Below are 27,665 nucleotides of genomic sequence, written 5' to 3'. Positions count from 1 at the left end.
ACCTGCATTGTAAACTACACTGGGGATGTTCATCATAATGAAGGAATATTTCACCAAAATGCCCAACGTGGCTCTGTGTTTATTTTTAATGATGATAATTGTAGCTTTTGGATAAAGGAGTTCTGTAGCACAGATGCATAAGCTTTATCAGGCTGTGTTTTCTCTTCTCTCAACAGGTCATAAGATGATAAAACAATCAGGTGGGACATTCTTCAGCAGAGTAAAGCGAGTGTCTCTGTAGAACCACAGAAGTCTCTGCAGACCAATACTGCTGCTCATTACCAGCCTCTACAGTCACGGAGTGTATCTTTATTCAGTTGTAGAGAAGATTGTGAATCAAGAAGTAGACACATGCACACAGCTGCCATGTTTAGGGATGTGAAGATATACGATATTATTGCACATCGAAATAAAAAAACAAACAGATACGTTTATTGTGGGGAATTTTCTGAATCAGAATAATCGTTAATATCTTCACATGGCTTGACTAGCAAAAGCTGTTTAGCTTGCCAACATAGTCATATATGACGTCCTGATTTATTTTGAATTACCACAAGGGGGAACCTGCATCTTTCCAGTCATTTCGAAATCCTAAAACACTATGTATTCCAAACTAAAGACGACAGGTAGAGGAGATGCCTGATGGTGATCCAATAAAAGTTCTTGTTTCTTAACTAAATGTATTCAACAATGTTTTAGTGACATTTTAAGAGTTTTAACTACATTTTGTTGATTATTGGGATAATAAAGTAACTTGCAATTATTTTGGCAGGGATGATCAGGACATGAAATCATATCTTCCCATGCTTACCCACGTCCATTATTTACAGCATGTCGGGGCAGATATTACATTGTACTTCAGTGCATCCAGCCATAATGCACTGATGGTGTAAAGTGAAAGGTTATTGTCTGTTGACGTGGATTTATTATGTTATTATTATATTCTTAAAGATAACATGAAATCATGTTTCTTTCTGTGTATTACAATTAAGTTCATTGTATTTACTATTGTTGCCTCTGTGTAATGTTCTGCTTTTCTCTTTCAGTGAGGAACTCTTCACTTCGTTCATTGAGCTTGCATGGTAAGTAACAAAGTGGTTACTGAAGATACACCTGCTGACAACTATTGGAGGGTTTGCACATTAATGTCTCCGTCAGGATGAACTGTAATAACATTGGCGGTTTTTCAACTTTCCATCCAGTGCCTTTATCAGATCATTTATTCTCTGCATAGTCAAGACTGGAAGAAATTGTTGATTTATTTATTGAATCTGTTTGAAACAGAATTCACTGGGATCATATGTATGTATCATCAATATAGTGATAACTTCCATTTAGCAATTTATGAGTCTGAACAAACATTAATCTAAACTGCTTTGCGACAGGTTGGTGGACGCACACAACCACAGGTTGGTAATTTTTGTTTGTTTACTCATTTGTATGTAGTGTACTGACTTCATACTCTTTCCTTTAAATCTCAAAGAGGATTGCTATAGTGCATTGCAGTGTGATCCAGAGCCCTGTGGTGCTTCACGCAGTATACATGGTAAGTGAAGAGCTGAATGGGAGTGGAACACACATCTGTGTATTTATATAAATAAAGACTAAATGGATGTAAACAAACCAAAGCAATATATTTGCAACTTTAATGTGAAATATACTGTATGTACAGTAGGTGTTGTTTTGGATCTGGTCTGCTTTAACGTTGGCATAGAGAACATATGCATATGCATATGTGTGTGTGTGTGTGTGTGTGTGTGTGTGTGTGTGTGTGTGTATCTAACATTCAACAGATCATTAGAATGTGTCCCATTAAATAAAAGCACATTATGATTGAGTTTAAAATCTTGTTTAAAAAAGTGTGTTTGTGAATGAAGCACAGTGATAGTTCAGGCAGAGCACTGAAGTCAAGCTTGTGTTGGTTGCTTGGAATCAGCCATTGGAAATATGCTCCACAATGATTGTCTCACAGCTATGTGGCTAGTAATGTCCACTCATATTCATATGGCTGTACAGCATGGACATTATAAACTTATCACTGTTACTCTGATGATTCCACTCTTGCTAACACTGTTTGCTGCAGCAGCTCTCTCCACCAGCAGAGCAGCAGCGGAGCCAGCTTGTAAGAGCAAACTTAAATCAGGTGGGAGTACGGCAGGATTATTCTCTAATCTGAGGAAGAAGCTAGGTGCCCTGAAGAACCCACATCAGATGCCTCCAGAGCCACAGGATTTGTTGTCCAGTTGTAATGAAGATTGTAAGTAGACCCTTATTATTTCCATCTTGTCAGAGCAGATCTGCACTGCTTATAGTTTGCCCTCTTTTAACTAAACTGCTTTCTCTGCACCTTGACAGCTGTCCCACCATACTGATGTCAGTATCACAGACTTCACTGAGTCATGCCTTTTACATTTTAACATTCGCGCCTGGGGACCAACTCCAGATCTAAGCCAGTGCCTTGGTCAGGGCAGTGACTGGAGAATTAACCTAACATACATGTTTTTGATGGCAGGCACTGAGCCCAAACAAACACCCAGAGACCCTCTGCTGCAGTTGGTCTCCCTCCAGAAGGCGTCTGGCTGCTGGGTGCTAGATCCAGCTCTGGCTGCTGCACTGGGAAAGACCAGGAAGAAGGTGGAAAAAGGAAACCTTCATCGGTGGGTTATTGTCAAAGTCAATAACACAAGAGAAAAATAAGTCTAAGTTTAAAACAAATGAAGTACTAAAACACATGGAACTAAATCAACACCGCATAAAACAAAACCAAATCAAATGAACATGGGGATTAGTCAGACAAAAGATACATCACTGCATGAAAAAAAGTCTGGAAATCTGGGCCCAGAGTACTGGTGGTACTCGAGCACTTAAGCACCCTCGGAGCTGGCACCAATGTCTGGTTTTATATAGTAGCTACCTGAGGGCTATTTCACAAAAGCAGTGTTATTGTGATATATATGTTAGTGTTATTGTGTTGTTTGGAAGTAAGACTGTTCAAACTGTTCAAAACCATCAAGCAGCTTTATCATTTTGTGCCATCTCTTCTTTTTTTTTCTTTACTTTGGTGAATTAGGTGAACCAGGAGGTGTGGGCCACCATTCTGGCTCTGATCTGGCTTCATGGTTTCAAGGTGGATGCTCAGGATGAGTGGCAGCTTCTGGCTATGAAGGCTGTGTCATGGCTCCGTGCTCAGAATGGTAACAACCACAATAATAAGTGCTGATCTGTTGTTTTTAACAGTGTGTGCTGTTTGTCCACATTCAGACTGCTCTGATGATGACTTGGTTTGTGTTTTTTCAGCATCTTGTGTGACGGAGTGTGTGGAAGCTGGAAATGTTTTGTTGGGTTGTAATGTGAAGAAAGACGTCCTGGGGCTCTGAGGTTTTCATTGAAGTGGCTTCTCCTTCAGAAGCAGATTTAGTCCACCCTGCAACCTTTATCTTATCCACATTGAATCATTGTGTCTTAACCTCTTCTCAATACAATCAGCTATTACACTGTAACACCATATTAATAATATGGGAGTGAGCTACCTAACTACACAGTGCCACAATATGAATGGTCTGCATCTATAAAATATTTGTGCAAATAAAATGTGTTATGTTGCTGAAAATACACAACTTGTATGCTTAAACATGTAAGTAATAATGTGTTTATGCTGCCTGACTGAATGTAATGCAGCCAACTTTGAATATACAAAAATACTCAATATGATATAAATACATAAAATACACTAATTATCTTGGCAGGGAAATTGTATTGTAGTGTGTGTGTGTGTGTGTGTGTGTGCGTGTGTCTGAATAGAGTGAATTGCTGGCAACAAGACTGTCATGCATTTTAGTGTGGGCTGTAGGACACATTATAAATGCTCCATTTGATCAGAGGAAGCAGCTCTTTATGAAACTGTGCTTTCCAGTGTCATCTTTCACCAAACACTATATTGAGGTCTCGCAGCACTTCGGAGGAATTTTGGAATCAACATTAGTTTTCCTAACATAAAGCTTTGAGGTTCAAACTCCACCCGCCCGGCGCTCTTTGTAACAAAATCGAGCGCACAGTGGGTGTAGCAGTGACTTTCACTTTTGAAATTTAATCTGGATCAGCTCTTCCTCCGACACAGACCTGTTAGTTGTCTCTCTGCATTTACAACAGTCATACATCTGTCCTCAGAGGTAAGCTTTCTTCTGCTGTGTGTTTATTGAAAGAATCTGAGCAGAAGCACTGATATGAGATACAGGTCTGTGTATGGTCCGTGTATGGTCCGTGTATGTTTTGGTCATTGGATTTTCCTTTCAGAAACGGGTATTAAAAAACAGAAAACAAGTGGTTATTTGATTTTCGTTTTAAAATACAAAAATTAAAATTGAAATACAAGGCGTTTTTCTTTTTCATGGTCAAAAAGGGATGAGCGAAATTTAAAAAATAATTCGATTTTCATTTTCTATTTCATATAACAAAAAATAAAATCACTAGAAAACAGAAACGGAAAAAAGGCCTGTTTTTTCATATTCTGAGACCGGATGTTGTCATTTACAGGACGGTGCTGTGGAGAAGAAACAGTAGACTAGTAGTCTGCGGTCAATCCAGCCGTTAGTCCGATCTCCGTGGTCAAATCAGCCGCACTTAAATTTAGAGTGTACAAGTATTCTCAGCATTATGGTAAATGCGGAGAAACAGCGTATTAGAAAATGAAAATCGAATAATTTTTTAAATTTTGCTCATCCCTTTCTGACCATGAAAAAGAAAAACGCCTTGTATTTCAATTTTAATTTTTGTATTTTAAAACGAAAATCAAATAACCACTCGTTTTCTGTTTTTTAATACCCGTTTCTGAAAGGAAAATCCAATGACCAAAACATACATGGACCCCTTCAGACTCTGTTTTTAGTCTCCTCCTTAGCCATCAAGCAGACAGCTGAATGTAGAAACAAATAAAGAGTGGAATAATGATGAATATTAAAATACTTGAATCAAACAAAGCAACACTGAATCAGGAACAGAGTCATATTGATTAGTGCATGTATTGATTGATTGATTGATACAGTAGATGCAGCAGATATGTGGAGAGAGATGCAATGTAATAGAATAACTGTAATAATATAATAATAGTAACATAAATTGTAATATGTGTCTTATTGGGCCTATTATTGTTAGTATTTGTTTAGTTTGAACTCTGATTTATATTGTTGTTGTTGTTGTTTTTGCTGAAGAACATCCACAATAACTGTCATTATCATTCATCATTACAAGACAAAGTCCTCAAATGTTGTTAATTGTTGTACAGGTACAAAGATGAACTGCTGTGGTCTACTAACTGCACAGAAGGAACCAGGTACAGAGTTGTTAATGTAAAGGCTTGTATCAGCTGTAATGGCCATTAGGCACATATTGTATGACACTAGTAGACAGAGAGGCATGTTTATCCATCCAGGGGGTCCCTGTGGACACTGTAGAGAAGTATAAGACTCCTCTCACCCAGATGCACCACAGATCGCCACAGGAAATCATTCCTACCTGTGGTCATTAAACTCTATAACGCCTTCCTAAGAGAGTCAGACCCCCCCCCTTCTGTAACTTGACTCAAACACGGACAATCATTTTTTGCACTTTTTGTACATTATTAACCTCTACATTCGATCTTATATATATATATTTTTTTTTTTAATATTTTGTTCTTAATATATGTTACTTGTATAATATATGTTGTTTGTATATATCTGGAGTTTGTAACAAAAATAATTTCCCCCTGGGATTATTAAAGTATTTCTGATTCTGATTCTGTATAACCATCAGCTTGGTTAACAGGTCCACCTCTAGTGTGGCTCAAATGCAACAGTTCAGTACAGAAGAAACCTTAAGCAATATCCTGGAGCATTAGAAAAATGTCTTTACACACAGAACACACACAGTGTTCATCTTGTTTCTTTCTGTTTCTGTGTCAGTTCCTCTGAAGAGCGTGGAGGTGGAGCTGGAGGTCAGGGACCACGTGGCTACAGTGGTCTCCACTCTGAACTATGAGAACAAGGAGGACAAACCACTAGAGGCTGTGTTTGTCTTCCCTCTGCCTGGAGATGCTGCTGTCTGTCATTTCAGTGCTACGATTGGACAGAGACAGATTGTAGCTGAGGTGAAGGAGAAACAGGAGGTGAGCTGGACAGTAAAGACTTACTCACTACAACGGAGCTTAAAAACACAGTAAACACAGTGAAAGTTACTCTGTCATCTGTACTCCAGGCTCGTGAGGAGTATGATGATGCTTTGAGCTCCGGTCAGCAGGCCTTCCTATTGGAGGAGAGTGAGCAGAGTCCAGATATATTCTCTCTGAGTGTGGGCAGTCTGCCTCCAGGAGAGAGCGCCTCCATCAGGCTGGAGTACGTCACTGAGCTGGCTGTGCAGGCTGATGACGGGCTGAGGTTTTGTCTGCCTGCTGTGCTCAACCCTCGCTACCAACCTCAGGGTACGGAAACAGCAACACCTTCATTAAGAGCCCTTCAAGTTCCTGTCCATGTAAAGAGTTTTATTCCAACAGTCACATTGTGACTGCAGAGCACTTGCCCTGCAAGAGCTGGTTTCTAAACAATGTAACACACATTTTATTCTATTAATTTCAGTAATTTGAAGGAGGGCTGAGCTGGAAACAGTGTGTTCATATTGACTTTCAGTGTTTTCATACAAACGTCCATTAGGTTTTGTTTGAAATGGAGACAAAGGGCTGAATATTTGATGTTATTGTCTGAGACTGAAACATCTCAACAACTGGTTGACTGATGGCCAATAGAACAGACACTCACGCACCAACACATTGACAATTTTGGCTCTTCGTGAAATGTTTGAACAATTAAAGATGGATTGCCATTCATGAACTGGTACAGATATCCATGGTGCCCAGAAGATGAAACCTAAATGATATTTTTGGTGATCCACTGACTTTTCCTTAAGCACCACCAGCAAGTCAAATGTTTCCAATACGTTACGTTTTGACCTAGTTTTACTGCTAACCATTATTTAAAGTAGACATTTTATTCCTTCTACTGTCTCACTGCTGCTTAGATGTGATTTAATTGTTTTTGATTGGCATTTCTAACTTGTTCGCAGGAAGTGGAGGTAGTGAAGGTGCCAGTGTCCAGGTGACCTCTGTTCCAGCCTCTCTGGTGCCCTACAGTCTGTCTTTCTCTGCCCGAGTGTCCTCTCCTCGTCCAGTCTCTAAAGTAGAGTCCAACTGTTCCCTGGACCCTCTCCAGTACCTCAACCCAGAGCAAACCCAGGCCACGGTAGAGTGCTAATGTGTCTGCTGTGTGTGATTGTTCCTCAATACTGACAACAAGATATATCACTTTATTGATATTTATGAGTGTGTTTTGTGACCTGCAGGTCAAGTTGGCTGCAGGACACAAGTTTGACAGAGATGTTGAACTGCTGATCTATTACAAAGATGCCCACCAGCCCACTGCTGTGGTGGAGGCAGGACAGGCCTCTGCCAAGCCTGGTGAGTGCAAATTAGTGGAGTTGTTCCTTTCCAAATAAAGCCTTTGTTATACTCCAACTGATGAGTTACATTATGTTGTAATAAGTGGTAAAAGTCAGACTAGTGGTCATGTTTCTGTCTCTCCTCTGTGTTTCAGGCACTCTGATGGGTGATCCAGTAGTGATGCTGAGCCTGTACCCTGAGTTCCCCCAGGCTGTGATGTCTTCAGTCGCCTCATGTGGAGAGTTTGTGTTCTTATTGGATCGATCTGGAAGTATGGATTCTCCTATGGATCACAGCAAGAGACAAGAAAGTCGCATTGGCAGTGCCAGGGTATTTATTATGTGTTATTTGTTATTAAATCATTCATGGTGTCTCTCTCACACAGTGGCCTTCACTATCTTTTCTCTCTTCCCTTAAGGATACTCTGCTGCTGCTGTTGAAGAGCTTACCAATGGGGTGCTATTTCAACATATACAGCTTTGGGTCCAGGTTTCAACACATCTTCCCGTAAGTCACAAATACTAAACAAAACACATGTAAATAAAAACAGCATTACACAATGAACACTGACTGCAAATACACAGATACAGACAACTTGCTTGTGACCTGGACAACAAATCAAGAGTGGAAGTTGGTTGCGCTGCACAACCATCTACCACCTCACCTCCTCCATTTGTGTGTTTCTTAATGGCAGTAAGAGTGTGAAGTACAGCCAGAAGACCATGAAAGAGTCACTGAAGAAAGTTGAAGAGATGGGTGCTGATCTGGGTGGAACAGAAATCCTTGAGCCCCTCAAACACATTTACAGCCAGTCCTGCATTCCCAATCAACCTAGACAAGTAATGCACACACACACACACACACTATACATTACACAGCAGGGTTGGCCAATTTTCTGGATTTTTGTCATTTGTTATCTTCGACTCTGCGAAAGATTGGGGACAGGAGAGGGACAGGTTTGGACAGGAGAGGGACAGGCATTAAGCAGATAGAGGAGCGAGGGAGCAAAATCCATATTTAAAGCTTTTATATACCACATGCATCTAAAACCAGAGTGAGGCCCCACAGAGCAACCACGGCTTTACACACTTGATCTCTTTTGCCGTGTCCCTTCACAAAACATACCACCAGAGGGTGGGAGCCAGGGGAAAACCCAGGTGGCATGCAGCAATAGCTGACTGATATACCTTTGTCAGAGAAAAGGAAAGGCCTTTTATCAGTAATTCCTGAAGGAATGACAAAATATTCACTATTGTACACTGGAAAGGCTTCTTTCAACCAAAATTTGATAGGTCCTTGTCCCATGGTTCAACAAGTTATATGAAAATCGTTTTAATAGTTTTTCCATAAACTTGCTGAAAGACAAACAAACAGCACCAAAAGCATTACCTCCTCAGGGGAGGTGATAAACCGGTTTATTTGACGCTCATACTCACCACACATTAGTTGTTCTTCATACTTTACTGGTAGAACCACTTGTGTTACTGAAACAGCAATCTAATGCAACTCTCCAAAACTTATATGGATGACTTTGAACACATGCTACATGTTCCTGTGTGTGATGTTATGTAATTTACTGTAGAGTGACATGTAAACTCTCCTCTAGCTGTTTGTCTTTACTGATGGAGAGGTGGGGAACACCAAAGAAGTTATCAGTCTGGTGAAGAAGAACTCAGGTTCCCACAGGTGAAACCACAAAAACACAAACAAACCCACACAATTCCCAGAATATGTCTCATGCTGTAGTGCTGTGTGTGTGTTGATAACAAAACTACTGTATTGTAGGTGTTTCTCTTTTGGGATTGGGGAAGGGGCCAGCTCTGCTCTCATCAACGGGTTGGCCAAGGAAGGAGGAGGTCACGCTCAGTTCATCACAGGGACTGACAGGATGCAACCCAAAGTAAGACAGTTAATATGGAAAATATTTAAAATAAAAGAAAATGCAATTAAATATTTGTATTCAGTCTGAAAGTGAAATAGTTCCAGATAGATGAGTTAGTAAAACCTGTTTCTGTAAACTGTTCTTACTCATCAGGTGATGCAGTCGCTGCGATTTGCTCTGCAACCAGCTGTGGTGGACATCTCAGTCACGTGGGATTTGCCAAAGGGAGTCTCTGTTACTGTCCTCTCTCCACCAATCACAGCCCTTTTCCAGGGTCAAAGGTCACTGATTTATGCCCAACTCACTGGTGAGGTAGGAGCAGCACCATCTCTTAGTGAAATACCTCTATGGTCTGATTTTTTCAACATTCAGCTACATGAAATATATTTCCTATATATTTTTTTTTTATCAGGTATGTGATTACATTATCAAACATGGTTTCTAACTCTGGAATTCTTTCTCAGAGTTCAAAAGCAGCAGAGGGCTGTGTGACGGTGAAATACAGCCTGGCAGGTCATCCCTCTCAGAACCAGCTCCACTTCAGTCTCAAACCTGCAGAGGACACTGGGTAAAACACGTTGTGGACAGACTGCACTGTTATGCACTGAGTCCTGTCCTTACAAATGTTGAGTTTATTTAAATATTTAGATACAATCAAATCAAACAGTAGCAAGGGATGAGACATGTGACACCAAACTGCACTGGTACATGGCGTTAAGTCTCTGCTTTAATCCATGTCATTTGTGGTTTAGACTGATGTTTACATCAATCTGCTTCCAGCATGAGGATTTTATCAACAAGAGCAAACTAATGCTTGGATGCACAGAAACAATAGAATAATGCTCTAAATAAAGTTAAACTAAATTGTGTCAATAATGTGTTCAGGGTCAGGCTCCAGCTCTCTATGATCCTGAACAGGATACACTGATCCAGAAAATGGATGAATGGAAAACCCATAATGAGTAGGGTTATCATAAATTGGTAAATAAGTGTACAAATTTGTTTATGTCTCTCTCCTGTCTGCAGATTGACAGTCCACAGGCTGGCTGCTCGGACTCTGATTCGCTCCCTGGAGATGGAGGAGAGAGAGCGAAGAGGAGAGCAAGATAAAGGAGTGAAGAAGAAGGTAGTGGAGGTCAGCGTCCAATCTGGAGTGAGCAGCGTCTTCACTGCCTTCATTGCTGTCAACAAAGGGGACGGCGAGGCGGTTCAAGGACCTCTGGTGCGCAGAAATGTTCCAACACCCAGTGAGTGTTTCCAATAAAGAATACAAGAGAAAGGTCACCCTTATTGAAGAGACACTATAGCTCACCATGAATGATAGAGTAGAGAAGCACGATGATGATATAGTTGCCTTTGATTTGGAGATAAGAGCTACCATGTCTTCCTCACTCACAGTGTTCACATCTGTTCACGTTAGCTAACGTCAGGTTAAAAAGACTGCTATAGCTAGCAACATTACTTACTTTTCATTGTGTAGCCTGAAATGCCGAATGAAATTCGAGGTGGTGCTGGAGGTGTCCGAAATGTTGGCACTGCAGACCTTGCACACGGCTATTCTTTTTTTGTTTTCATTAGAAAAGTCTCTGAAACCAAGTTCCATCTTCAAACTCTACAACCGCTGCAGTCACTGATGGGTGCGTCACTTGGTTAGATTACAGATTGCCAGGTTCGCCCACATGCAACAGGAAACATCCGATTGCAAAACAAAATATATTTTTGATAATTCACATATTAATAAAGACAGCCTTGTTGAGTCATTTCATGCAAGTCTAAGTCAAGTCTTAAGTCATGAATAGCAAGTCAAAGTAAATTATTTTATCACTGTTAGTCCTCTTCTCTGGTTCACATGTTCCTATGTTTGTGAGTTTGTGTGTAAAACTTGGAGACTTTTGGTAGTAGCAGTAGTTTAGTTGATAGGTCTTTTGGTTACTAATTCTCATATAATGTCTTGACCTCAAAGTCCTTTTTTAAAATCTCAAAGGGCTGATGGGCTGTTCTACACCATCGTTTATGGCGACCTTGGGTGCTCGTCGTTCGCTCAATGGTAAGTAAAAAGCTAGATGGGAGTGGACCACATCTGTGTATTTATATAGATACAAAATAAAACAGCACATTTTCAGCATTAATGTGAAATACTGTATGTACAGTAACTTGTTTTGGCTTTCGTAGTCGCTGGCATAGTGAACATATGCAGCTGCACTGAGCAGCAAATGAGGAAGGTTGAGCTGTTCTGTGTTTACACGTGTGTGTGTGTGTGTGTGTGTGTGTGTATAACATTCAACAGATCATTAGAATGTGTTTCATTAAATAAAAGCACATTATGATTGAGTTTAAAATCTTGTTTAAAAAAGTGTGTTTGTGAATGAAGCACAGTGATAGTTCAGGCAGAGCACTGAGGTCAAGCTTGTGTTGGTTGCTTGGAATCAGCCATTGGAAATATGCTCCACAATGATTGTCTCACAGCTATGTGGCTAGTAATGTCCACTCATATTCATGTGGCTGTACAGAATGGACATTATAAACTTATCACTGTTACTCTGATGATTCCACTCTTGCTAACACTGTTTGCTACTGGGGGAAACTCACTGGGGGTACTGGAGAGCTGGTCCTGGGAACTGGACTACACGGGAAGGATCCCTGGAACTCTGAAGAGGTTGGATCCCTGAGACTCCGGAGAGATAGGATCTCTAAACACACTGAAGAGGTGGAATCCCTGGAGCTCTGGAGATACAGGGATCAGACAGGAGGGCAGGAACAGGGAGAACACTAAGGAGCCAGCTAGCCAAGAGCCAAGAGCCAAGAGCCAAGAGCGTACCACCAAGTCTGCTGAACAAACAATCTGGCACCAAGCAAAGGACACCAGGGTACTTGAGGGCTGAGACTAACGAGGTGATAGGGAGCAGGTGAGGCAGAGCACAGGTGAGGTGATTGAAGACCGCACCCTCAGACACACACAGTGAAGGAGGAGGAGCAAAGGGAGCAGGAGAGGAGCACGGCCATGACAGTAAAGACGAGTGTCTCTGTAGAACCACAGAAGTCTCTGCAGACCAATACTGCTGCTCATTACCAGCCTCTACAGTCACGGAGTGTATCTTTATTCAGTTGTAGAGAAGATTGTGAATCAAGAAGTAGACACATGCACACAGCTGCCATGTTTATGGATGTGAAGATAAACGATAATATCGCACATCGAAATTAAAAAACAAACATATGTTTATTGTGGGGAATTTTCTGAATCAGAATAATCGTTAATATCTTCACATGGCTTGACTTGCAAAAGCTGTGTAGCTCATATATGACTTCCTGATTTATTTTGAATTACCACAAGGGGGAACCTGCATCTTTCCAGTCATTTCGAAATCCTAAAACACTATGTATTCCAAACTTCCAGCATGTCGGGGTAGATATTACATTGTACTTCAGTGCATCCAGCCATAATGCACTGATGGTGTAAAGTGAAAAGTTATTGTTTGTTGACGTGGATTTATTATGTTATTATTATATTCTTAAAGATAACATGAAATCATGTTTCTTTCTGTGTATTACAATTAAGTTCATTGTATTTACTCTTGTTGCCTCTGTGTAATGTTCTGCTTTTCTCTTTCAGTGTCAAACTATTGTGATTATTCATCGAAATTGGAGAGTAAGTAAAAAGTGGTTAGTGAAGATACACCTGCTGACAACTATTGGAGGGATTGCACATTAATGTCTCCCTCAGGATGAACTGTAATAACACTGGTGGTTTTTCAACTTTCCATCCAGTGCCTTTATCAGATCATCTCTGCATAGTCAAGACTGATGTCAGATTCAATAATAATAATAATAATTGTATTTACTCTTGTTGTCTCTGTGTTATGTTCTGCTTTTCTCTTTCAGTGTTGAAGTATTGTGATTATTCATCGAGATTGGATAGTAAGTAACAAAGTGGTTAGTGAAGATACACCTGCTGACAACTATTGGAGGGATTGCACATTAATGTCTCCCTCAGGATGAACTGTAATAACACTGGTGGTTTTTCAACTTTCCATCCAGTGCCTTTATCAGATCATCTCTGCATAGTCAAGACTGATGTCAGATTCAATAATAATAATAATAATTGTATTTACTCTTGTTGTCTCTGTGTAATGTTCTGCTTTTCTCTTTCAGTGAGGAACTCTTCACTTCGTTCATTGAGCTTGGATGGTAAGTAACAAAGTGGTTAGTGAAGATACACCTGCTGACAACTATTGGAGGGTTTGCACATTAATGTCTCCCTCAGGATGAACTGTAATAACATTCCATCCAGTGCCTTTATCAGCTCATTTATTCTCTGCATAGTCAAGACTGAAAGAAATTGTTGATTTATTTATTGAATCTGTTTGAAACAGAATTCACTGGGATCATATGTATGTATCATCAATATAGTGATAACTTCCATTTAGCAATTTATGAGTCTTAACAAACATTAATCTAAACTGCAACGCGACTGGTTGGTGGAGGCACACAACCACAGGTTGGTAATTTTGTTTGTTTACTCATTTGTATGTAGTGTACTGACTTCATACTCTTTCCTTTAAATCTCAAAGAGGATTGCTATAGTGCACTGCAGTGTGATCCAGAGCCCTGTGGTGCTTCACGCAGTATACAAAGTAAGTGAAGAGCTGAATGGGAGTGGAACACACATCTGTGTATTTATATAAATAAAAACTAAATGGATGTAAACAAACCAAAGCAATATATTTGCAACTTTAATGTGAAATATACTGTATGTACAGTAGGTGTTGTTTTGGATCTGGTCTGCTTTAACGTTGGCATAGAGAACATATGCAGATGTATTGAGCAGCAAATGAGGAAGGTTGAGCTGTTATGTGTTTATCTGTGTGTGTGTGTGTGTGTGTGTGTGTGTGTGTGTGTGTGTGTGTATGTGTGTGTATATCTAACATTCAACAGATCATTAGAATGTGTCCCATTAAATAAAAGCACATTATGATTGAGTTTAAAATCTTGTTTAAAAAAGTGTGTTTGTGAATGAAGCACAGTGATAGTTCAGGCAGAGCACTGAAGTCAAGCTTGTGTTGGTTGCTTGGAATCAGCCATTGGAAATATGCTCCACAATGATTGTCTCACAGCTATGTGGCTAGTAATGTCCACTCATATTCATATGGCTGTACAGCATGGACATTATAAACTTATCACTGTTACTCTGATGATTCCACTCTTGCTAACACTGTTTGCTGCAGCAGCTCTCTCCACCAGCAGAGCAGCAGCGGAGCCAGCTTGTAAGAGCAAACTTAAATCAGGTGGGAGTACGGCAGGATTATTCTCTAATCTGAGGAAGAAGCTAGGTGCCCTGAAGAACCCACATCAGATGCCTCCAGAGCCACAGGATTTGTTGTCCAGTTGTAATGAAGATTGTAAGTAGACCCTTATTATTTCCATCTTGTCAGAGCAGATCTGCACTGCTTATAGTTTGCCCTCTTTTAACTAAACTGCTTTCTCTGCACCTTGACAGCTGTCCCACCATACTGATGTCAGTATCACAGACTTCACTGAGTCATGCCTTTTACATTTTAACATTCGCGCCTGGGGACCAACTCCAGATCTAAGCCAGTGCCTTGGTCAGGGCAGTGACTGGAGAATTAACCTAACATACATGTTTTTGATGGCAGGCACTGAGCCCAAACAAACACCCAGAGACCCTCTGCTGCAGTTGGTCTCCCTCCAGAAGGCGTCTGGCTGCTGGGTGCTAGATCCAGCTCTGGCTGCTGCACTGGGAAAGACCAGGAAGAAGGTGGAAAAAAGGAAACCTTCATCGGTGGGTTATTGTCAAAGTCAATAACACAAGAGAAAAATAAGTCTAAGTTTAAAACAAATGAAGTACTAAAACACATGGAACTAAATCAACACCGCATAAAACAAAACCAAATCAAATGAACATGGGGATTAGTCAGACAAAAGATACATCACTGCATGAAAAAAAGTCTGGAAATCTGGGCCCAGAGTACTGGTGGTACTCGAGCACTTAAGCACCCTCGGAGCTGGCACCAATGTCTGGTTTTATATAGTAGCTACCTGAGGGCTATTTCACAAAAGCAGTGTTATTGTGATATATATGTTAGTGTTATTGTGTTGTTTGGAAGTAAGACTGTTCAAACTGTTCAAAACCATCGAGCAGCTTTATCATTTTGTGCCATCTCTTTTTTTTTTTCTTTACTTTGGTGAATTAGGTGAACCAGGAGGTGTGGGCCACCATTCTGGCTCTGATCTGGCTTCATGGTTTCAAGGTGGATGCTCAGGATGAGTGGCAGCTTCTGGCTATGAAGGCTGTGTCATGGCTCCGTGCTCAGAATGGTAACAACCACAATAATAAGTGCTGATCTGTTGTTTTTAACAGTGTGTGCTGTTTGTCCACATTCAGACTGCTCTGATGATGACTTGGTTTGTGTTTTATGTTTTTTCAGCATCTTGTGTGACGGAGTGTGTGGAAGCTGGAAATGTTTTGTTGGGTTGTAACGTGAAGAAAGACGTCCTGGGGCTCTGAGGTTTTCATTGAAGTGGCTTCTCCTTCAGAAGCAGATTTAGTCCACGCTGCAACCTTTATCTTATCCACATTGAATCATTGTGTCTTAACCTCTTCTCAATACAATCAGCTATTACACTGTAACACCATATGAATAATATGGGAGTGAGCTACCTAACTACACAGTGCCACAATATGAATGGTCTGCATCTATAAAATATTTGTGCAAATAAAATGTGTTATGTTGCTGAAAATACACAACTTGTATGCTTAAGTATGTAAGTAATAATGTGTTTATGCTGCCTGACTGAATGTAATGCAGCCAACTTTGAATATATAAAAATACTCAATATGATATAAATACATAAAATACACTAATTATCTTGGCAGGGAAATTGTATTGTAGTGTGTGTGTGTGTGTGTGTGTGTGTGTGTGTGTGTGTGCGTGTGTCTGAATAGAGTGAATTGCTGGCAACAAGACTGTCATGCATTTTAGTGTGGGCTGTAGGACACATTATAAATGCTCCATTTGATCAGAGGAAGCAGCTCTTTATGAAACTGTGCTTTCCAGTGTCATCTTTCACCAAACACTATATTGAGGTCTCGCAGCACTTCGGAGGAATTTTGGAATCAACATTAGTTTTCCTAACATAAAGCTTTGAGGTTCAAACTCCACCCGCCTGGCGCTCTTTGTAACCAAATCGAGCGTACCCTGTAGCAGTTACTTTCACTTTTGATTTGAAACGTAAATCACGATCAGCTCTTCCTCCGACACAGACCTGTTAGTTTTCTCTCCACATTTACAACAGCTGCAGTAAAAGTGACACATCAGTCCTCAAAGGTAAGCTTTCTTCTGCTGTGTGTTTATTGAAAGAATCTGAGCAGAAGCACTGATATGAGATACATATCAGTCTGTGTATGGTCCGTGTATGTTTTGGTCATTGGATTTTCCTTTCAGAAACGGGTATTAAAAAACAGAAAACGAGTGCTTATTTGATTTTCGTTTTAAAATACAAAAATTAAAATTGAAATACAAGGCGTTTTTCTTTTTCATGGTCAAAAAGGGATGAGCGAAATTAAAAAAATTATTCGATTTTCATTTTCTATTTCATATAACAAAATAAAATCACTAGAAAACAGAAACAGAAAAAAGGCCTGTTTTTTCATATTCTGAGACCGGATGTGGTCATTTACAGGACGGTGCTGTGTAGAAGAAACAGTAGAGCAGTAGACTGCGGTCAATCCAATCCGTGGTCAAATCAGCCGCACTTAAATTTAGAGTGTACAAGTATTCTCAGCATTATGGTAAATGCGGAGAAACAGCGTATTTACTTCCGGTTTTCAAAAGAAAGGTATTTAGAACGGTAAGCTATAATTCGAACCTACATTTAAAATAAAATATGTTACATTAAAGTGTTTCATGCGCCCATGATGAATAAAAAACACTTTATATCAAGTATCTTTACTGCACCAGTGTGGAGAAATGCCAAAATAAAAGCCTCATATTTATGCCTCCAGAGATTGCATATTTGACCATATTTAAGGTACTGTAGAAACATATTGCTCAGTGTTTCCTGGCTACTGATGGTATATTTGACTTTTACACATATGAGACTACAAGCATACTTAATATCAAGCATTTTTATTGTACCAATTTGGAGAAATTCAACAATAAAAGTCCATATTTGTACCTCCAAGTGGCATATTTTCATATATTTGAGTTACTGTAAAAACACTTTGCTCAATAATACCTGGCTATGGGTGAAGCATTTTCATTATACTTCAATAATGATGCAGTAATCATGACAAAATTTCACACAAATGTTTAATAACATTTTATAAAAAAATTATAATATAAAGATTAAACACTAAACACAAAATCCTACACAATTCTAACTTGTTTACTTTACACAAAATGCAATTCCAGTCCACATTCTTCTTATTTTGCAGCTCTGCTGTGTCCATTTGTAGGCACTGTATGTGGAAGCACCTGCAACAGCTGTCACACTGAATCTGTAAAAGGGAAAAATAATTAGTTTTAACTTCAAAACACCATTGTACCTACTGTCTCTTCCTCATATATTATTTTTCCCTTTTACAGACTCAGCGTGACAGCTGTTGCAGTTGGTTCCACATACAGGGGAACCACCTTTTATTCTTAAATTTCTCCACATTGGTGCAGTAGAAATGCTTGATATTAAGTATACTTGTAGTCTTAGATGTGTAGAAGTAATATATACCATCCATAGCCAGGAATTCTTGAGCAAAGTGTTTTTACAGTAGCTCAAATATATGAAAATATGCCACTTGGAGGTACAAATATGGACTTTTATTGTTGAATTTCTCCAAATTGGTACAATAAAAATGTTTGATATTAAGTCTGCTTGTAGTCTCACATGTGTAAAAGTCAGTAGCCAGGAAACACTGAGCAATATGTTTTTACAGTACCTCAAATACGGTCAAATATGCAATCTCTGGAGGCATAAATATGAGGCTTTTATTTTGGCATTTCTCCACACTGGTGCAGTAAAGATACTTGATATAAAGTGTTTTTTATTCATCAGGGGCGCATGAAACACTTTAATGTAACATATTTTATTTTAAATGTAGGTTCGAATTATAGCTTACTGTTCTAAATACCTTTATTTTGAAAACCGGCAGTAAATACGCTGTTTCTCCGCATTTACCATAATGCTGAGAATACTTGTACACTCTAAATTTAAGTGCGGCTGATTTGACCACGGAGATCGGACTCACGGCTGGATTGACCGCAGTCTACTAGTCTACTGTTTCTTCTACACAGCACCGTCCTGTTAATGACAACATCCGGTCTCAGAATATGAATTAACAGGCCTTTTTTCTGTTTCTGTTTTCTAGTGATTTTATTTTTTGTTATATTAAATAGAAAATGAAAATCGAATAATTTTTTTAATTTCGTTCATCCCTTTTTGACCATGAAAAAGAAAAACGCCTTGTATTTCAATTTTAATTTTTTTTTATTTTAAAACGAAAATCAAATAACCACTCGTTTTCTGTTTTTTAATACCCGTTTCTGAAAGGCAAATCCAATGACCAAAACCGAATTTACATCCATTTTACATATTCAGATTTTATTATAAAAATATGACAAAGAAGAAGGCCAGTTGGCTTGTTTCTATTCTGATCAGTAATTTCCCGTCAGAGTGAGATATCTTCAGACTCTGTTTTTAGTCTCCTCTTTAGCCATCAAGCAGACAGCTGAATGTAGAAACAAATAAAGAGTGGAATAATGGTGAATATTAAAATACTTGAATCAAACAAAGCAACACTGAATCAGGAGCAGAGTCATATTGATTAGTGTATGTATTGATTGATTGATTGATACAGTAGATGCAGCAGATATGTGGAGAGAGATGCAATGTAATAGAATAACTGTAATAATATAATAATAGTAACATAAATAGTAATATGTGTCTTATTGGGCCTATTATTGTTAGTATTTGTTTAGTTTGACCTCTGATTTATATTGTTGTTATTGTTGTTTTTGCTGAAGAACATCCACAATAACTGTCATTATCATTCATCATTACAACACAAAGTCCTCAAATGTTGTTAATTGTTGTACAGGTACAAAGATGAACTGCTGTGGTCTACTAACTGCACAGAAGGAACCAGGTACAGAGTTGTTAATGTAAAGGCTTGTATCAGCTGTAATGGCCATTAGGCACACATTGTATCACACTAGTAGACAGAGAGGCATGTTTATCCATCCAGGGGGTCCCTGTGGACACTGTAGAGAAGTATAAGACTCCTCTCACCCAGATGCACCACAGATCGCCACAGGAAATCATTCCTACCTGTGGTCATTAAACTCTATAACGCCTTCCTAAGAGAGTCAGACCCCCCCCCTTCTGTAACCTGACTCAAACACGGACAATCATTCTTTGCACTTTTTGCACATTATTAACCTGTACATTCGATCTTTTATATATATGTATATATTTTTATATTTTGTTCTTAATATATGTTACTTGTATAATATATGTTGTTTGTATATCTGAAGTTTGTAACAAAAATAATTTCCCCCTGGGATTATTAAAGTATTTCTGATTCTGATTCTGTTTAACCATCAGCTTGGTTAACAGGTCCACCTCTAGTGTGGCTCAAATGCAATAGTTCAGTACAGAAGAAACCTTAAGCAATATCCTGGAGCATTAGAAAAATGTCTTTACCCACAGAACACACACAGTGTTCATCTTGTTTCTTTCTGTTTCTGTGTCAGTTCCTCTGAAGAGCGTGGAGGTGGAGCTGGAGGTCAGGGACCACGTGGCTACAGTGGTCTCCACTCTGAACTATGAGAACAAGGAGGACAAACCACTAGAGGCTGTGTTTGTCTTCCCTCTGCCTGGAGATGCTGCTGTCTGTCATTTCAGTGCTACGATTGGACAGACACAGATTGTAGCTGAGGTGAAGGAGAAACAGGAGGTGAGCTGGACAGTAAAGACTTACTCACTACAACGGAGCTTAAAAACACAGTAAACACAGTGAAAGTTACTCTGTCATCTGTACTCCAGGCTCGTGAGGAGTATGATGATGCTTTGAGCTCCGGTCAGCAGGCCTTCCTATTGGAGGAGAGTGAGCAGAGTCCAGATATATTCTCTCTGAGTGTGGGCAGTCTGCCTCCAGGAGAGAGCGCCTCCATCAGGCTGGAGTACGTCACTGAGCTGGCTGTGCAGGCTGATGACGGGCTGAGGTTTTGTCTGCCTGCTGTGCTCAACCCTCGCTACCAACCTCAGGGTACGGAAACAGCCCTTCAAGTTCCTGTCCATGTAAAGAGTTTTATTCCAACAGTCACATTGTGACTGCAGAGCACTTGCTCTGCAAGAGCTGGTTTCTAAACAATGTAACACACATTTTATGTCTTTCTATTAATTTCAGTAATTTGAAGGAGGGCTGAGCTGGAAACAGTGTGTTCATATTGACTTTCAGTGTTTTCATACAAACATCCATTAGGTTTTGTTTGAAATGGAGATAAAGGGCTGAATACTTGATGTTATTGTCTGAGACTGAAACATCTCAACAACTGGTTGACTGATGGCCAATAGAACAGACACTCGCGCACCAACACATTGACAATTTTGGCTTTTCGTGAAATGTTTGAACAATTAAAGATGGATTGCCATTCATGAACTGGTACAGATATCCATGGTGCCCAGAAGATGAAACCTAAATGATATTTTTGGTGATCCACTGACTTTTCCTTAAGCACCACCAGCAAGTCAAATGTTTCCAATACGTTACGTTTTGACCTAGTTTTACTGCTAACCATTATTTAATGTAGACATTTTATTCCTTCTACTGTCTCACTGCTGCTTAGATGTGATTTAATTGTTTTTGATTGGCATTTCTAACTTGTTCGCAGGAAGTGGAGGTAGTGAAGGTGCCAGTGTCCAGGTGACCTCTGTTCCAGCCTCTCTGGTGCCCTACAGTCTGTCTTTCTCTGCCCGAGTGTCCTCTCCTCGTCCAGTCTCTAAAGTAGAGTCCAACTGTTCCCTGGACCCTCTCCAGTACCTCAACCCAGAGCAAACCCAGGCCACGGTAGGTAGAGTGCTAATGTGTCTGCTGTGTGTGATTGTTCCTCAATACTGACAACAAGATATATCACTTTATTGATATTTATGAGTGTGTTTTGTGACCTGCAGGTCAAGTTGGCTGCAGGACACAAGTTTGACAGAGATGTTGAACTGCTGATCTATTACAAAGATGCCCACCAGCCCACTGCTGTGGTGGAGGCAGGACAGGCCTCTGCCAAGCCTGGTGAGTGCAAATTAGTGGAGTTGTTCCTTTCCAAATAAAGCCTTTGTTGTACTCCAACTGATGAGTTACATTATGTTGTAATAAATGGCAAAAGTCAGATTAGTGGTCATGTTTCTGTCTCTCCTCTGTGTTTCAGGCACTCTGATGGGTGATCCAGTAGTGATGATGAGCCTGTACCCTGAGTTCCCCCAGGCTGTGATGTCTTCAGTCGCCTCATGTGGAGAGTTTGTGTTCTTATTGGATCGATCTGGAAGTATGGGGCAAGAAAATCGCATTGGCAGTGCCAGGGTATTTATTATGTGTTATTTGTTACTAAATCATTCATGGTGTCCCTCTCACACAGTGGCCTTCACTATCTTTTCTCTCTTCCCTTAAGAATACTCTGCTGCTGCTGTTGAAGAGCTTACCAATGGGCTGCTATTTCAACATCTACAGCTTTGGGTCCAGCTATCAACACATCTTCCCGTAAGTCACTCCCTTGTGACACTCAGTCCAACAAATGGACTAATTAATACTTGTACATGATTGAGTGAATTGGTGATGTGTTCATGTACAGTGTGTGTTTCTGATCACAGTAAGAGTGTGGAGTACAGCCAGAAGACCATGGAGGAGGCTCTGAAGACAGTTGAAGAGATGGGTGCTGATCTGGGTGGAACAGAGATCCTGAATCCTCTTGAACACATTTACAGCCAGCCCTGCATTCCCAATCAGCCTAGACAAGTAATACATACACGTTAAACAGTTCAAATATCTCTTGCCAGTAACAATATCATACCATTCAGTCATCAATGCAGAACTTCTTCCTGAACTAACAGGTTTGTTTGTTGGTTTCAGGTTCATCTTGTTCTTTACTCTTGTGTTACTGAAACAGCAATCTAACACAGCTCTCCAAAACTTATATGGATGACTTTGAACACATGCTACATGTTCATGTGTGTGATGTTATGTAATCTACTGTAGAGTGACATGTAAACTCTCCTCTAGCTGTTTGTCTTTACTGACGGAGAGGTGGGGAACACCAAAGAAGTTATCAGTCTGGTGAAGAAGAACTCAGGTTCCCACAGGTGAAACCACAAAAACACAAACAAACCCACACAATTCCCAGAATATGTCTCATGCTGTAGTGATGTGTGTGTTGATAACAAAACTACTGTATTGTAGGTGTTTCTCTTTTGGGATTGGGGAAGGGGCCAGCTCTGCTCTCATCAACGGGTTGGCCAAGGAAGGAGGAGGTCACGCTCAGTTCATCACAGGGACTGACAGGATGCAACCCAAAGTAAGACAGTTAATATGGAAAATATTTAAAATAGAAAAATGCAATTAAATATTTGTATTCAGTCTGAAAGTGAAATAGTTCCAGATGGATGAGTTAGTAAAACCTGTTTCTGTAAACTGTTCTTACTCATCAGGTGATGCAGTCGCTGCGATTTGCTCTGCAACCAGCTGTGGTGGACATCTCAGTCACGTGGGATTTGCCAAAGGGAGTCTCTGTTACTGTCCTCTCTCCACCAATCACAGCACTTTTCCAGGGTCAAAGGTCACTGATTTATGCCCAACTCACTGGAGAGGTAGGAGCAGCACCATCTCTTAGTGAAATACCTCTATGGTCTGATTTTTTCAACATTCAGCTACATGAAATATATTTCCTATATATCTTTTTTTATCAGGTATGTGATTACATTATCAAACATGGTTTCTAACGCTGTAATTCTTTCTCAGAGTTCAAAAGCAGCAGAGGGCTGTGTGACGGTGAAATACAGCCTGGCAGGTCATCCCTCTCAGAACCAGCTCCACTTCAGTCTCAAACCTGCAGAGGACACTGGGTAAAACACGTTGTGGACAGACTGCACTGTTATGCACTGAGTCCTGTCCTTACAAATGTTGAGTTTATTTAAATATTTAGATAAAATCAAATCAAACAGTAGCAAGGGATGAGACATGTGACACCAAACTGCACTGATACATGGCATTAAGACTCTGCTTTAATCCATGTCATTTGTGGTTTAGACTGATTTTACATCAATCTGCTTCCAGCATGAGGATTTTATCAACAAGAGCAAACTAATACTTGGATGCACAGAAACAATAGAATAATGCTCTAAATAAAGTTAAACTAAATTGTGTCAATAATGTTTTCAGGGTCAGGCTCCAGCTCTCTATGATCCTGAACAGGATACACTGGTCCAGAAAATGGATGAATGGAAAACCCATAATGAGTAGGGTTATCATACAAATGTGTTCATGTCTCTCTGCTGTCTGCAGATTGACAGTCCACAGGCTGGCTGCTCGGACTCTGATTTGCTCCCTGGAGATGGAGGAGAAAGAGCGAAGAGGAGAGCAAGATGAAGGAGTGAAGAAGAAGGTGGTGGAGGTCAGCGTCCAATCAGGAGTGAGCAGCGTCTTCACTGCCTTCATTGCTGTCAACAAAGGGGACGGCGAGGCGGTTCAAGGACCTCTGGTGCGCAGAAATGTTCCAACATCCAGTGAGTGTTTCCAATAAAAATACAAGAGAAAGGTCACCCTTATTGAAGAAATATTATAGCTCACCATGAATGATAGAGTAGAGAAGCACGATGATGATATAGTTGCATTTGATTTGGAGATAAGAGCTACCATGTCTTCCTCACTCACAGTGTTCACATCTGTTCACGTGTTCCAATGTTTGTGAGTTTGTGTAAAACTCTGACTTTTTTGGTATTTCGAATATTTAAAAAAAAAGTCAATTATTATTCTAACTGCTCGTTGTGAGTAATTGTAATAAAGTCAGGCACCGGTAGTTTAGTTGATAGGTTTTTGGTTACTAATTCTCATATAATGTCTTGACCTCAAAGTCCCTTTTTAAAATCTCAAAGGTCTGAAGATGGCCTGGTCTATGCCGATGGCCTATTGTAGGCCAACGTTCTATTGTATGCCGACGTATGGGATGCTGTCCGGTGCTACTTCTTCTACTGTCAGTGGTAAGTAAAAAGCTAAGTGGTAGTGGAAAACATCTGTGTATTTATATAGATACAAAATAAAACAGCACATTTTCAGCATTAATGTGAAATACTGTATGTACAGTAGGACTTGTTTTGGCTTTCGTAGTCGCTGGCATAGCAAACATATGCAGCTGCAGTGAGCAGCAAATGAGGAAGGTTGAGTATTATGTGACATTTCTTTGTCTGCGGTTGCACTTAAAATAAAAATAAATATATATGCTCCAAAGCTTTTCTTTTAATGACTTCTGAGTTATTGCAATAAGCTCACAATCCAGCTCAAAACCAGTTGTAATTTTCTTCCATGCAAATGTTAAGAAAGCATGTGGATACCAGGTTGTCCTGCTATGTTCAACTTGGATAGTCAGTAAAAAACTGAATGGGAGTGGGAAACACACTGCACATTTATATAAATACACAAAATGGATGTAATGTGAAATATACTGTATGTACAGTAGGAGTTTGTTTGAATCTGGTCTGCTTTAACGTTGGCATAGAGAACATATGCAGCTGCATTTAGCAGCAAATGAGGAAGGTTGTGTGTGTGTGTCTCTAACATTCAACAGATCATTAGAATGTGTCTCATTAAATAAAAGCATAACCATTTGCCATAAATGATCAATTTCTTCACAAAAGTGTCTCATCACCATTGCATAGGGTGATATCTTACTTTAGTATGAACACGGCCAGTGGATTTATTCTTGAGCTGCAATGATCAATTACTTCATTTGTTGTCAACTATTATATTGATTGTTACTATTTTGATTACTGACTAATCGTTTTGAGCCATTTTTTAACCAAAGATTCTCACCAAAATGCCCAACGTGGCTCTGTGTTTATTTTTAATGATGATAATTGTAGCTTGTGGATAAAGGAGTTCTGTAGCACAGATGCATAAGCTTAATCAGGCTGTGTTTTCTCTTCTCTCAACAGGTCGTAAGAGGAGACAACAATCAGGTGGGACATTCTTCAGCAGAGTAAAGACGAGTGTCTCTGTAGAACCACAGAAGTCTCTGCAGACCAAAACTGCTGCTCATTACCAGCCTCTACAGTCACAGAGTGTATCTTTATCCAGTTGTAGAGAAGATTGTGAATCAAGAAGTCACACATGCCACAGCTGCCATGTTTATGGATGTGAAGATATACGATATTATCGAACATCGAAATAAGAAAACATACATATAAGTTTATTGTGGTGAATTTTCATTTTTGGAATAATTCTGAATCAGAATAATCGTTAATATCTTCACATGGCTTGATTTGAGAAAGCTGTGTAGCTTGCCAACATAGTCATATATGACTTCCTGATTTATTTTGAACCTGCATCTTTCCAGTCATTTCGAAATCCTAAAACACTATGTATTCCAAACTAAAGACGACAGGTAGAGGAGATGCCTGATGGTGATCCAATAAAAGTTCTTGTTTCTTAACTAAATGTATTCAACAATGTTTTAGTGACATTTTAAGAGTTTTAACTACATTTTGTTGATTATTGGGATAATAAAGTAACTTGCAATTATTTTGGCAGGGATGATCAGGACATGAAATCATATCTTCCCATGCCTACCCACGTCTATTATTTACAGCATGTCGGGGTAGATATTACATTGTACTTCAGTGCATCCAGCCATAATGCACTGATGGTGTAAAGTGAAAAGTTATGGTTTGTTGACGTGGATTTATTATGTTATTATTATATACTTAAAGATAACATGAAATCATGTTTCTTTCTGTGTATTACAATTAAGTTCATTGTATTTACTATTGTTGCCTCTGTGTGATGTTCTGCTTTTCTCTTTCAGTGTCAAACTATTGTGATTATTCATCGAGATTGGATAGTAAGTAAAAAGTGGTTACTGAAGATACACCTGCTGACAACTATTGGAGGGATTGCACATTAATGTCTCCCTCAGGATGAACTGTATTAACATAGGTGGTTTTTCAACTTTCCATCCAGTGCCTTTATCAGATCATCTCTGCATAGTCAAGACTGATGTCAGATTCAATAATAATAATAATTGTATTTAATCTTGTTGTCTCTGTGTAATGTTCTGCTTTTCTCTTTCAGTGAGGAACTCTTCACTTTGTTCATTGAGCTTGGATGGTAAGTAACAAAGTGGTTAGTGAAGATACACCTGCTGACAACTATTGGAGGGTTTGCACATTAATGTCTCCCTCAGGATGAACTGTAATAACATTGGCGGTTTTTCAACTTTCCATCCAGTGCCTTTATCAGATCATTTATTCTCTGCATAGTCAAGACTGGAAGAAATTGTTGATTTATTTATTGAATCTGTTAGAAACAGAGTTCACTGGGATCATATGTATGTATCATCAATATAGTGATAACTTCCATTTAGCAATTTATGAGTCTTAACAAACATAAATCTAAACTGCAACGCGACTGGTTGGTGGAGGCATACTACCACAGGTTGGTAATTTTTGTTTGTTTACTCATTTGTATGTAGTGTACTGACTTCATACTCTTTCCTTTAAATCTCAAAGAGGATTGCTATAGTGCACTGCAGTGTAAGACCCGTGGTGCTTCACACAGTAACCATTGTAAGTGAAGAGCTGAATGGGAGTGGAACACACATCTGTGTATTTATATAAATAAAAACTAAATGGATGTAAACAAACCAAAGCAATATATTTGCAACTTTAATGTGAAATATACTGTATGTACAGTAGGTGTTGTTTTGGATCTGGTCTGCTTTAACGTTGGCATAGAAAACATATGCAGATGTATTGAGCAGCAAATGAGGAAGGTTGAGCTGTGTTTATCTCTGTGTGTGTGTGTGTGTGTGTGTGTGTGTGTGTGTGTGTGTGTGTATCTAACATTTAACAGATCATTAGAATGTGTCTCATTAAATAAAAGCACATTATGATTGAGTTTAAAATCTTGTTTAAAAAAGTGTGTTTGTGAATGAAGCACAGTGATAGTTCAGGCAGAGCACTGAAGTCAAGCTTGTGTTGGTTGCTTGGAATCAGCCATTGGAAATATGCTCCACAATGATTGTCTCACAGCTATATGGCTAGTAGTCC

General features: G+C 39.5%; 1 protein-coding gene across 45 annotated transcripts in view; it reads left to right on the top strand.

The window, feature by feature from the left end:
• LOC127361802 (von Willebrand factor A domain-containing protein 5A) overlaps positions 1–27,665 on the top strand; it is a 68,663-nt gene that overhangs the window by 24,278 nt on the left and 16,720 nt on the right. For 5 of the 45 annotated variants that reach the window (XM_051396731.1, XM_051396724.1, XM_051396726.1 and 2 more), the window contains exons 15-20: positions 11,332–11,394; positions 12,958–12,993; positions 13,227–13,262; positions 13,497–13,532; positions 13,916–13,978; positions 27,126–27,182. In XM_051396731.1, coding sequence (XP_051252691.1) covers positions 11,332–11,394; positions 12,958–12,993; positions 13,227–13,262; positions 13,497–13,532; positions 13,916–13,978; positions 27,126–27,182 — 291 coding nt within the window. Of the gene's footprint in view, positions 1–176; positions 201–1,046; positions 1,083–1,385; positions 1,410–1,483; positions 1,547–2,083; positions 2,258–2,512; positions 2,658–3,070; positions 3,195–3,297; positions 3,618–4,061; positions 4,170–5,281; positions 5,330–5,939; positions 6,143–6,231; positions 6,455–7,092; positions 7,269–7,368; positions 7,484–7,619; positions 7,796–7,883; positions 7,973–8,159; positions 8,305–9,071; positions 9,152–9,250; positions 9,366–9,500; positions 9,660–9,811; positions 9,916–10,373; positions 10,595–11,331; positions 11,395–12,957; positions 12,994–13,226; positions 13,263–13,496; positions 13,533–13,842; positions 13,866–13,915; positions 13,979–14,569; positions 15,145–15,556; positions 15,681–15,790; positions 16,111–16,558; positions 16,691–19,455; positions 19,504–20,110; positions 20,314–20,402; positions 20,626–21,250; positions 21,427–21,530; positions 21,646–21,781; positions 21,934–22,021; positions 22,111–22,220; positions 22,366–22,629; positions 22,710–22,806; positions 22,922–23,054; positions 23,214–23,364; positions 23,469–23,907; positions 24,129–24,497; positions 24,603–25,553; positions 25,578–26,422; positions 26,459–26,688; positions 26,725–27,125; positions 27,183–27,665 lie in introns of those variants that run through there. The other 40 variants (XM_051396739.1, XM_051396736.1, XM_051396729.1 and 37 more) reach the window with 36 other exon arrangements.

The sequence above is a fragment of the Dicentrarchus labrax genome, unplaced genomic scaffold (assembly GCF_905237075.1).
Source record: "Dicentrarchus labrax unplaced genomic scaffold, dlabrax2021, whole genome shotgun sequence".
Taxonomy (NCBI): domain Eukaryota; kingdom Metazoa; phylum Chordata; class Actinopteri; family Moronidae; genus Dicentrarchus; species Dicentrarchus labrax.
Note: the sequence above shows the minus strand (reverse complement) of the source record. Positions and strands in the feature narration are given on the sequence as shown.